The sequence below is a fragment of the Dendropsophus ebraccatus genome, unplaced genomic scaffold, assembly GCF_027789765.1.
Source record: "Dendropsophus ebraccatus isolate aDenEbr1 unplaced genomic scaffold, aDenEbr1.pat pat_scaffold_1025_ctg1, whole genome shotgun sequence".
NCBI lineage: Eukaryota > Metazoa > Chordata > Amphibia > Anura > Hylidae > Dendropsophus > Dendropsophus ebraccatus.
Genome location: NW_027208441.1, coordinates 15,028 through 27,540, shown reverse-complemented (window position 1 = coordinate 27,540; position 12,513 = coordinate 15,028). Strand labels below are relative to the sequence as shown.

At 42.1% G+C, this 12,513-nt stretch overlaps 1 protein-coding gene across 1 annotated transcript in view; it reads right to left on the bottom strand.

Annotated features, from left to right (window-relative positions):
* LOC138774679 (dnaJ homolog subfamily C member 13-like) overlaps window positions 1–12,513 on the bottom strand; it is a gene marked incomplete at both ends in the record, with an annotated part of 55,055 nt that overhangs the window by 28,421 nt on the left and 14,121 nt on the right. Inside the window, 7 exon segments of the mRNA XM_069955661.1 lie at window positions 1,632–1,733; window positions 1,852–1,914; window positions 4,466–4,625; window positions 4,705–4,808; window positions 9,982–10,135; window positions 10,928–11,000; window positions 11,003–11,009. Of these exon segments, the coding sequence (XP_069811762.1) occupies window positions 1,632–1,733; window positions 1,852–1,914; window positions 4,466–4,625; window positions 4,705–4,808; window positions 9,982–10,135; window positions 10,928–11,000; window positions 11,003–11,009 (663 nt within the window).

Below are 12,513 nucleotides of genomic sequence, written 5' to 3'. Positions count from 1 at the left end.
ACCTGCTGACACCATTTTTTAATATTGCTTTTTAAATTATTGTGGTCATTTTTTTTACTTATTCAGATGAAATGTAATATGTATTTGGTACCTATTTATACATAATAAAAATCATATATATTTTTTATGAACTAAGCCCAGTGTTCGTTGGTATAAAATCCATGCAAGCACAAAGTAGAGATACAAAAAATATATGAATAAAGCAATATATCCTTACTCCTAAAACATGCTGAGGGTGCAATCATCTGTGAGTTATTTAAAAAAAATCACAAATAACTTGGGGTTAAAGGAGAACTATCAGCAGGTAGACAAACCTGTTGTGCAAAAGATGCCGAGGATGAAGGTATGTCTCTTACCTTAGGCTGGCACAACCTCTCTGTCCCTCCTCCCTACCCTCTTTATCATTAGGAACGCTCTAGACAGGTTTTCTGCTATTCAATACCTGTCTTAACACTGCACAAGTGTTGGATCGTTAAAGGAACCTGTGCAGTTTTCAGACAAATGAGGAATAGGAAAAATTCTACCAGGGCCATTTATAATGATGAGGAGGGTGGGGAGGAGGGACGAAGAGGCGGAGCAAGCCTAGGGCATTGACACTCCAGGCCACACCAATTTGATACAGGGCTGCAAGTTTAAAAGTTGTTTTTTAGGACAATAACTGCATCACCTGCCGAACAGACAAAAGCAGCTATCCGAAGGTACAGGCAGTTTGGTGGGGGGCAGACTGTGGGTACAGAGTCGCTTTAACTTCTTCAGATGGGAATATAGTTTTAGGTGGAAGATACTTTCAGGGGATATTGGTGTTACTTAGGGGCTGCATTCACACGTTCCGTGTTCTCTCTGTGAACACGGTTGTAAAATCCCTGTACTGGAGTGTTTCCCTGTCCAGCATGATGTATCAACATCATGCCGGGAGCGAGGAAACTGTTTGAATCTCCGTGGCACTGTAATGATCAGTAGATGCAAACTCATGACTGCATGTAATAGCCCCCAGCTGGATTTAAAGGGAACCTGTCACCCCCCGTGCCGGGGTCACAGGCTCCCGACCCCCCGTTAGAGCCCCCTATACTCACCTAATCCCGCCGGGTCCTGCTTCTGGATGCGGTCGGGTGATGAAGATCTCAGCCGCTGCAGCCCGGCGCGCGCGCTGAGAGATGAGTCCAACTCCCATAAAGAATGACAGGAGAGTCCAGCGCCCCGTCATTCTCTATGAGCGTTGGACTCATCTCTCAGCGCGCGCGCCGGGCTGCGGCGGCTGAGATCTCCGTCACCCGACCGCATCCAGAAGCAGGACCTGGCGGGATTAGGTGAGTATAGGGGGCTCTAACGGGGGGTCGGGAGCCTGTGTCCCCGGCACGGGGGGTGACAGGTTCCCTTTAAAAAGTGTGAACCAAAAAAAAGTCTTTAAAACATGACAAAACCCTTCCCCCAATAAAAGTTTAATACAATGAGCCCCCAACCAGCCCTGTAGGTGAAAAAATAAATGTGTTATGACTCTTAGAAGACAAGGAGGAGAACACTGCTGGAGACCAGAAAACCCATGCATCAACGACCTTTGGTCACGAAGAGGTTAATTATACACATAATTAAAACAAACTATATGTGTGTTAAAGATCTATAGGGTAACTTACCTGAAGTGGAACCGTGGCTCTGCTGGTGTGAAGATGTGCTAAAGTAAGAAGATCAACCAAGATCCTAACTCCATTGGAGTCCATAACATCTTTCACATTTTTCTGGAATATTTTAGAAAACATTTAAACAAAATGTATCACTTACTGCATTCTACAATGTACAGATAAATGATCAGGCTCCAAAACCGAGAATGCCCGGTGCAGTCTCTACGCTACCTACCTTATTAAGAATCAGCTTGTTTAAAAATAAGATGAGCCTGTCCCTTTCCAACCGGTCAGTGCACTGAAACAATAAAAGACAAAAAACAGTTTAAGGCTGCGTTCACACTACGTATATTTCAGTCAGTATATGTATATTTCAGTCAGTATACTTCAGTCAGTATTGCAACCAAAACCAGGAGTGGATTAAAACACAGAAAGGATCTGTTCACACAACGTTAAAATTGAGTGGATGGCCGCCATTTAATGGCAAATATTTGCTGTTATTTTAGAACAATGGCTGTTATATTGAAATAATGGCCGTTATTTACTGTTATATGGCGGCCATCCACTCAATTTCACCATTGTGTGAACAGATTCTTTCTGTGTTTTCAATCCACTCCTGGTTTTGGTTGCAATACTGACTGAAATATACTAACTGAAATATACGTAGTGTGAACCCAGCCTTAGGCTATGTTCACACTACGTATATTTCAGTCAGTGTTGTGGTCCTTATATTGCAACCAAAACCAGGAGTGGATTAAAAAACACAGAAAGGATCTGTTCATACAATGTTGAAATTGAGTGGATGGCCGCCATTTAATGGCAAATATTTGCTGTTATTTTAAAACACTGGCTGTAATAATGTTATTTACTGTTATATGGCGGCCATCCACTCAATTTCAACATTGTGTGAACAGATCCTTTCTGTGTTTTTAATCCACTCCTGGTTTTTGGTTGCAAAGGGATATTCTGGAATAAGAAAACTGCTTTTAAATAAAACTATTGCCCTAAGATATATAACTTACTAATATAGTATTATCAAAAACTGTGCTGGCTTCATCGTGTTTTTGCTTTATTGACCTCTGACAGAAAGTTGTGTAGTTTCATTCATTTTCAATGTGGTATAATCTTCAGCTCCCAGGCTCCTCTCTCTCACATCATCCTTGGCTAGATCTTGTCAAAGAGCTCAAGCCCAAACCCCTGAGCAACATTACCCCCCCCCCCCCCCTACAGCCCACATCCCCACATCTGACCAGCCCCTACAGTACACATCACCATCTTCTGGTCATGTATGCATATAAATAAATGTTTCTAATTGGAACATTAAAGGGGTATTACTCCCATGAGCTAAAAAATGAAGATGTGAGATGTGACTCCTGGGGGGAAGGGTTTGGGGATGCAACTTAGAAGGGACAAGGAAGGAGCCGGCCTGAGAGCCACAGGGAAGGAGCTGAGGGAGACTGTCATGCCTGTCCTGCATCTCAGTGGGCAAGATAATAATCGCTAACCCAGCCCATTGAAGAGAGGGGGGAGTGCCAGAGGTAGAAGCACGTCGGAGTGGACTTCGTCAAGCAGATTTTCAGCAGTGAGAGGGGGTAAGTTGCTGGGGATGAAATGATAGAAACCAGAGATTTGATTAAATCCCGGGAAATTATGAAATGACCAAGCAGTTTCATCATTTCCCTGAAGAAAGTCCCCTTTCAGGGAAATGATGGAATGAATTCTATAATTTCACCCTGTGACATACCTACCAGCAGGCACCACAGCAGGAGCAGGAGGGGCCATGATAGCGCTCTGTCACCTCCCAGCAGGCACCACAGCAGCAAGCAGCGTACAGGCTGGGGAGCAGGAGGCAATACAGAAAGCAACTTCTATGTTGCAGGGGAAACGAGTGGGCGGGGAGCAAAGTGGCACATCTCCCAGCAGGCATATGGCGGCGGGGTGGACGGGACCAGAGGCGGACGGGGAGCAGAGAGGCACACCTGCCAGCAGGCATATGGCGGACGGGGAGCAGAGCGGACAGGCTGGGGGAGCAGGAGGCATGTCACTGGGGAAATGAGCGGCCGGGGAGCAGGGAGGTGGCGGAGGTGGATGGGGAGCAGAGAAACAATAAGCAAATTCTATATTGCAGGGGAAACAGAAAGCAAATTCTATGTTGCAGGGGAAATTATAGAATTCATTTAATCATTTCCCTGAAAGGGGTCAGTGATCTGATCAAATCCCTGACTTTCTTCAGAGAAATGATGGAACAGTTTGGTAATTTCATCATTTTCCAGGATTTGATCAAATCCCTGATTCTATCATTTCACTGCAACATATATATTTATATATTGCTATGGGTGACCTATTTGATGACATAAAAATGCTTTTCAGAGGAATACACCCCCCTGAACTACAGTATGCTGCCTTGTCCTTAAAAATAATTGTCAATAGCAGAGAAGCAGGAAGTGAACACAGCAACTTTAAGAAAAAAAGCTGTGTGGTGAATTAGTCTCCTGTTCTGCATCAGCTCTGAGCAGAGAACTTGGCTGTGATGAACAGCTTAGGTAAAGCAAAGCATTATGAGAATTTTTGTAATGTGCAGCTGTTTAACCAGGAGGCAAAGATATTACCTGACAGGGCAAAATCCACATTGCCCCCCCAACTCTCTCTCACACACACTTCCTTCCCCAAAATTAAAACTTCTGACAAGACAATATAGGTCAAAAGCTTTAAAGTACCAACAGAAGAAAAATAAAAAATAATAAAAGATACAAAAAGGTGACAACCATACAGGCCAACAACACATAGTATTACTCCAGCTCTTCTTATAGGATGTATATATAAATATATAGTAATTAAAAACATGATACCCTCTCAAGCATTCCAACAATGTACTTTGTGTCTGTAAATGGCCCAATTTCTTCATGACATCTGCCATACACGATTGCCAGAGCTTGTAAACATAAGCATTTCATGTTAACTTTTGGAGTGAGGAGAAAGCGGTGATAGAGTTCATTGAAGAAATCATACCTATGGAAAAACAAGGAAATGACCTTTGACTGACATAAATTTGGGCCAAATATAACGTCATATAAGAATGGTTCCTTACGATTGCTTTATAGCACTGCTTTCCTCATTCTCATCTTCCTCCAACAAAAGACGTAGGTAGTAATCTCCTATTTTTATCTCATCAGCCAGACACTCATATTTTACCTTGAAAAAAAAAAGACAGAAGTCATGCAAGATCAGGGTGAGGGGACAACAGAATTTTAATAATGGAAATATTTAATGCATTCAGAAAGTCTTTTGACCCCTGCACTTTCTCACTTAGAAAAAGAAAAAACTTTCCCCCATCATTAAGTTTATTAAAAAGGACAAATTAAAATACTGCACCGTCATAGGTATTCAGACCCTTTAGGATAGGTTCACACGCAGTAAAATAAAACAAACGTGTGAACATGTGTGAAATTAAAAAAATATATATTTAGCAAAATGGTTGTAGATGGATACCTGACCTTGGTTTTTCTCTTGTCATTACATTGACTTATAGGGCCAATTTATATGGCTGTTTTGGTGGTTTCCCTACAGGAGCCACCCCATGGCTGGGTCCTTCCCGGAGGGATATCTGGCTAGTCCTGTGTGTTTTGAGACTCTTAAATGAGGCTCCATAGGTTCTTTTTTTATAATTGTATTTCCCATGCAGCAATGCATGTAGGATTTTGAGCACTTTAACCAGCAGCTGACTAGCATGAACCTTGCATAAAGGGAACTTGTCACCCCCGCAACTGAGCCAGAGCGCACCCGATCTCTCCCCCCCCCCTCCTCAATTAAAGCCCCCGATACTTATACCCCCCCTGCCAGTCCCGCCGCAGAGAAATTCCTGCCCAAAAGTCTTCACGCTCAATATGTAAATGAGAAGAGATGAGTCTGACGTCCATAGGAAATCACTGCTCCACTATCGGGGGCTCAATCCGGTTCTGCTCTGGGTGCTGGGGTGACAAGTTCCCTTTGAAGACTCCTAACACTGGCCGAATATTGATAGGGTGTGTTGCTAGAAATGCTCCTGCAGCGATAATCGGCTGTGTAAAGTGACACCTCATAGCCAAGGATGGAGAAAATGTGATCTTTAGCTGATCAGGTCTTTAGAGCAGGTTTTTAAATTTATTGCTACCGGCCACACATCGTCCTGTGTAAACAGGGTTATGTGCAGCCTGCAAAGATAAGAAAACTGACAGCACAGATATGTATATATCATTGCTGTCAGGTTAAAGATCACAAGCAGCAGTCTTTATATAACCAGCCACACTACTTGTGATCCAGCATGTCTCCTCCAGTTCGGTCGCCGGCTGTAGCTTCAGACTCTGCCTCCTCCAGCTGTAAATCATTCTGGAGGCGGGGCCTGAAGATTCAGCTGGCGGCTAGGATGGAGGCCTGGAGGAGACGTCCTGGATCACAAGCAAAAAGTCTATACATACATCCCCACTGCTTGTGATTCGGCATGTCTCATGAAGGCCTCCTCTTTAAAATGACAGCACAGATAAGCTCACCAGACAAAAAATTATTCACCCCAAAGGAAATAATGAAAATCATCATTAAATATTGTGTATCTCCACCTCTGGCCTGATAACCAGTCACAATGTTCGCTCACTAACAGGTTGAGGAAGGACCTTCATTCACTGACTGCAGCAATTCCTGTCAGGTTTCAAAGCGATTTTTGATCCACAAGCTGGCAACTTGTCTCTGGTCCCTCTCAGGATCCTTTTCTGACCACAATTCTGACGTCTTCGTGGCAATGTGTATTACAACACTGCTTGGAGACACAGTGAACAGTCCGCTGCGAAGCACCAACAAATCCAGCAACTTCACCACTGTATGGCCATGGGCATGACCAAACACGACTGCCTCTTTTTGCCAAATCCTTACATTTTACCATGTTTACAAACAATTACCGCTTGAACAAACTGTCTAACTGATCTCTATTGCCTTATGATCATGTAGAGCATGTGACTCAACCACTGCCCAATCTGAACAGTCTTGCGCACAAGGTTGACAAATTTTTTGTTTAGTGAGCTTATATACACACATCTTAGCTGTCAGCTTTTATGCTGCAGGAACAATACAAGGTTTGTTTGTGCAGCCCAGGCCCCTTGATTTTTCGTGCTGTGTAAAAGCACTGCAAACGAGCGCCGATCTCGCTAAAGGGTCCACGTGGCTGACAAATCCCTGCATGTTAGAGGACCCTTACTATGGAAGCAGGGTCAATTGTAAAAACTTTTAAAATGTCATAGAGATTTGTCAAAACTTTTGATCGGTCCAGTCTGACTCATATTGATCAGTAGAATGAGCCGGGTAAAGTGTGCGCTAAGCGTGGCCCTCTCCCGGCTCCCTGTCACATCATATCAGTCAGGCTTAATAGACTTACATAGGCAATCAGACAGAACCCACAGATGCATGTGACACAGAGCCAAGAGAGGACCGTGCTTAGCCAGACATGTCTAAGTTTTTACAAACGATAGGTACACTTTAAAACATTAAAAGTAATAACAGTATATGTGACATGTACTGTATACTTTTATATAAATCAAAGAGTTCCAAATACTGTTACTAGAGATGAGCAAACCTCAAGCATGCTCGAGTGAAAACATGGATATAGTAATTGGCTGTATCCATGTTTCCAGACAACCTTAGAGCTTTATCCAACTTCAGCAGCCCCCGCTAATCCAATGCCGAACACTCGGGTTTGGATGAACTCGAGCATGCTCGAGGTTCGCTCATCTCTAACTGTTACATTATGGGTCCTGATTGGTTTTGCATTTGATTATCTTTGTCTAGTCATCAATTGCAGGTCATGGGGTCAAATGGGGCAAACAGTAAAAAAAAATATGAGAGGGGCAAAGTGTGTATCAGTCGCTGGTAGACAGTATGACTTAGTCACTCCATAAAACATGGCAACCATAAGGTACTTTGCACCCTCTGGTCTGAGGACAGACACTCATTTCACCTGGGTGATGAGGATCCAGCACTCCAAGAGGTTTAAAATTCAAAAACTTTATTAGAACATATCTAAAAAACAGCTGAGCAGCTCATGCTGTGTGGCCTGAAAGACTGACGCGTTTCGCGCATGCGCGCTTAGTCATAGTCTAATGGTCAGTGTGTGACTAGAGATTTAAAAACAAGTAATGGCCAATGAGAATGTTTCCCATGCATGTGTGTGCAGGTGGGGTGAATAAGTGCAATCAGTGATGTACTCGCTTGGACACTGTTAAGTTAGTTCAGTGGTCAGTTAGTATTACAAAGTATAATGAGTATGTGAATTTACTAGACATGATGTTGTAATTTATAAGTAAGCTATGATCATACAATACAAATAGAGGAAGGTGGAGTGTGATGACACATTATCCACATAAGAGCGTCTTCGGCGACCAGGTCGTGTTTTTTTTAAAAGATAAAATGAATACAAAAATGTGTAACTCTATCGCATGTGAAACGACCAAGCCGCACAGTCTGAACTACGCTCTAGAGATGAATATCATGAGACAAATAAATAATTAAATTATAAAAATAATGCTTCTGTTTTAGTTGGCATGTTTAAATGGCAATTTTTTGGCAATTTTTTGGCGTGTCTCCATGATAGTTCTAAACATATGTTGAAAAATGCAACCCTTGACGATGGGTAAAGGAAACGTATGAAATAAATTTATTTATTATCATCATTCATTTGTTTCTTAGAACATTCATAATTCTTTATCATTGAGTAGCATGGCTTAATCATTGTGTATACACCCCCACACTTTCACATATACATGTGTTTGTGGTTATGCATATATCTATTATTGACACATGCACTTTAGATTTTACCATCAGATTATGCATTAACATGTATCTGGGTGGGACACACTGATATTTAATATTTAATATTTAATATTTAATATTTAATACTTAATGTTTAATATTCATTATTTAGTATTTATCCATTTATCATTATCCATTAGACATATATATTTTTTTGTACATACAATTCTATATCTTCAAACAGTTAGATTTTGCCATCAGGCTACACACCTGTTTTCAGCCTTCATTCATATGTGGACATGGCATAATCATTAGGATATATAAATATATATATTTTTATTTCATACGTTTCCTTTACCCATCGTCAAGGGTTGCATTTTCAACATATGTTTAGAACTATCATGGAGACACGCCAAAAAATTGCCAAAAAATTGCCATTTAAACATGCCAACTAAAACAGAAGCATTATTTTTATAATTTAATTATTTATTTGTCTTCATGATATTCATCTCTAGAGCGTAGTTCAGACTGTGCGGCTTGGTCGTTTCACATGCGATAGAGTTACACATTTTTGTATTCATTTTATCTTTTAAAAAAAACACGACCTGGTCGCCGAAGACGCTCTTATGTGGATAATGTGTCATCACACTCCACCTTCCTCTATTTGTATTGTATGATCATAGCTTACTTATAAATTACAACATCATGTCTAGTAATTCACATACTCATTATACTTTGTAATACTAACTGACCACTGAACTAACTTAACAGTGTCCAAGCGAGTACATCACTGATTGCACTTATTCACCCACCTGCACACACATGCATGGGGAAACATTCTCATTGGCCATTACTTGTTTTTAAATCTCTAGTCACACACTGACCATTAGACTATGACTAAGCGCGCATGCGCGAAACGCGTCAGTCTTTCAGGCCCACACAGCATGAGCTGCTCAGCTGTTTTTTAGATATGTTCTAATAAAAGTTTTGAATTTTAAACCTCTTGGAGTGCTGGATCCTCATCACCCTCTTGCAACCATTTACTTACCTGACGGACAGCCACCGCCTGGAACCGTGCACCCTCTCACATACGCTGGAGACTCCGAACAATATACCAAGAGGTGAGCTGATTTCCCTTGTTTACCTTTGTTCACTCATTCACCTCATGGCAAATAATCACCCTGTCTAGAACAACTGAATTGCAATGTTATTCATGTTGTTTGCAATGTTCTCTTAGGGCCCCGTTTCCACTGAGCACAACTAGCGTAATTCCGCGGCGAATGCCGTTAGCCCCTCCCCGCTCATAATGGGAGTCTATGGGAGGTGCGCGCTCCTGCTCTGTCCGCGCTGAAGAATAAACATGTTCATTCTTCAGCGCGGACAGGGCAGGAGCGCGCGCCTCCCATAGACTCCCATTATGAGCCGGAGGCTAACTGCATTCCGCGGCGGACAATTCCGCTAGTTTTGCTCAGTGGGAACGGGGCCTTACTACTCTACATGCATTGGAGGTTTATGCAGAGTAGGTCACACATAGTCCATAATGAAAGCAAGTAAAAGTTGGTTCCTCTTTGGACAAGCAGGGTTGCAGTGATACCTCAAACTCCTGATAATTCCATGATATTACTGTTGAACTTCCAAGTTCCCGATCAACATTAAACGCCCTCATTTCAGCTTCCAGAGTGTCTCTTAACTCCTCCCTTGTTTTAAAATTCCAGATCAAGTTTGATCTTGCATGATCCTGGTGAAATCTTCAAAAATACAAGTAATTCAGGTGAATTGCAAGGGAAAAATTGTAGGCAACATGAAAAAAAAAATGTTATTTTCTGAGAGATCTACTATGGTTTGAGTAGTCCTCACACCTGACTTTGCAATTTAGGTACATACACTAAGGTGAATGTAATGTGTGATATCATGTATATAAGAAAAAATGATGACATTAAAGGGGTAGTGCGGCGCTAAAAAATTATTCACAGAATAACACACATTACAAAGTTATACAACTTTGTAATGTATGTTATGTCTGTGAATGGCCCCCTTCCCCGTGTCCCACCACCCCCACCCGTGTACCCGAAGTGTTGGTGCATTATACATTACCTGATCCGTGTCGAGGGCCGCCCGCCATCTTGTGCCAAACGTCATCTTCGGAAGGACGGCCGAGTCGCTGCCGCCCGTCCCCCTTCCGCCGCGTCACAACTGTGCTCAGCCGCGATTGGCTGAGTTATGCTCAGCCAATCGCGGCTGAGCATCGGATGACGCTGCAGAGGGCGGCCGGCATTCGGAACAGACGGAGCTGTTCGCCGGCCGGCCGAAGAAGACGTCACTCGCTGAAGATCGGAGACGGGTGTCAGCACGTGACAGGTGAGTATAGCACACCACACTTCCGGGTACACGGGTGGGGTGGTGGGACACGGGGAAGGGGGCCATTCACAGACATAACATACATAACAAAGTTGTATAACTTTGTAATGTGTGTTGTTCTGTGAATAATTCTTTACCGCCGCACTACCCCTTTAAAACATGGATATGATTTTGTTTCTCACCTGTAGTAAAAAAGATCCCAATTGGCCTCTATTTTTATCCGTTGCCGCCTTTTACGAAGAATGACAGGTTTTGGTTTACATTCTGAAAATATAAAACAAATGCTTATTAAAAATTTTAACAAGCATACTTATGTCACCAAAAGGTTTTTCACGTTTGGAAATTTGAAATGTAATCTATATAAATGCCAGAGACTGCTTGTCTGCTATAGACAGACTAAGGGTACAAACACACACCGTATACGCAGCAGATACGCAGCAAATACGCAGCAGATCTGCAGCAGATTTGATGCTGTGTTCAGTTTTTTAGATTTAATCTGCTGCGTATTTGTTGCGTACTTGCTGCATATCGCAGCAGTAAATACGCTGCGTATACAGTGTGTGTGTTTATACCCTAGGCTGGGTTCACACTACGTATATTTCAGTCAGTATTGTGGTCCTCATATTGCAAGCAAAACCAGGAGTGGATTAAAAACACAGAAAGGATCTGCCTACACAATGTTGAAATTGAGTGGATGGCCGCCATATAACAGTAAATAGCGGCCATTATTTCAATATAACAGCCGTTGTTCTAAAATACAGCAAATATTTGCCATTAAATAGCGGCCATCCACTCAATTTCAACATTGTGTGAACAGATCCTTTCTGTGTTTTTAATCCACTCCTGGTTTTGGTTGCAATACTGACTGAAATATTCTGACTGAAATATACATATACTGACTGAAATATACGTAGTGTGAACGCAGCCTAAAGTAGTATACATCTGCCTCATATACTAACTAGAATTTATGATATATTACGGCGAAGTTTACACTTCATCAATAAAACTGGTGTACCCTGAATCTATATTCAGACATTGCATAGTAGAACTACCACATTACATGGGTGTCATGTATTAAAATGGTCTTCTTAAAAGGGACCTCTGAGAAAAAAAATTCTTTCAAATAAACTAGTTACAGAAAGTATACAGATTTGTAATTTACTTCTATTTGAAAATATCCAGTCTTCCAGTACTTAGCAGCTGCTGTATGCCCTGCAGAAAGTGGTGTTTTCTTATCAGTCTGACACAATGCTCTCTGCTGCCACTTCTGCCCGTGACTGTCCAATGCAGTAGCAAATCGCCATAGAAAACCTCTTCTGCTTAGGACAGTTCCTGACAGGGACAGAGGTGGCAGCAGAGAGCATATTGTCAGACTGGAAAGAAAACACCACCTGCAGGACATACAGCATTTGACAAGTACTGGAAGACTTGAGATTTTTAAATAGAAGTAAATTACAAATCTGTATAACTTTCTGACACAGGCTGATTTGAAAAAAATCCCCTTAAGGGTAGCTTCACACGTACCGGATCCCAGTGGGCAGTCGGTGACTAATGGCTATCTCTATATGCAATGTCATAAAAAGAAGACTGTCAAACACTAAAACACCACCCATTGGACTCCTAAGAACAGAATATGCACTGATTCAGATCAGCAGGTTCCAAATTACAGTAAAACCTTGGTTTCCGAACACCTCGGAGTTCGAACAATTTGGTTTTCAAACTAAATTTCCCCTGAAGTTTTGCTCGGTATCCGAACAAAACCAGGGGG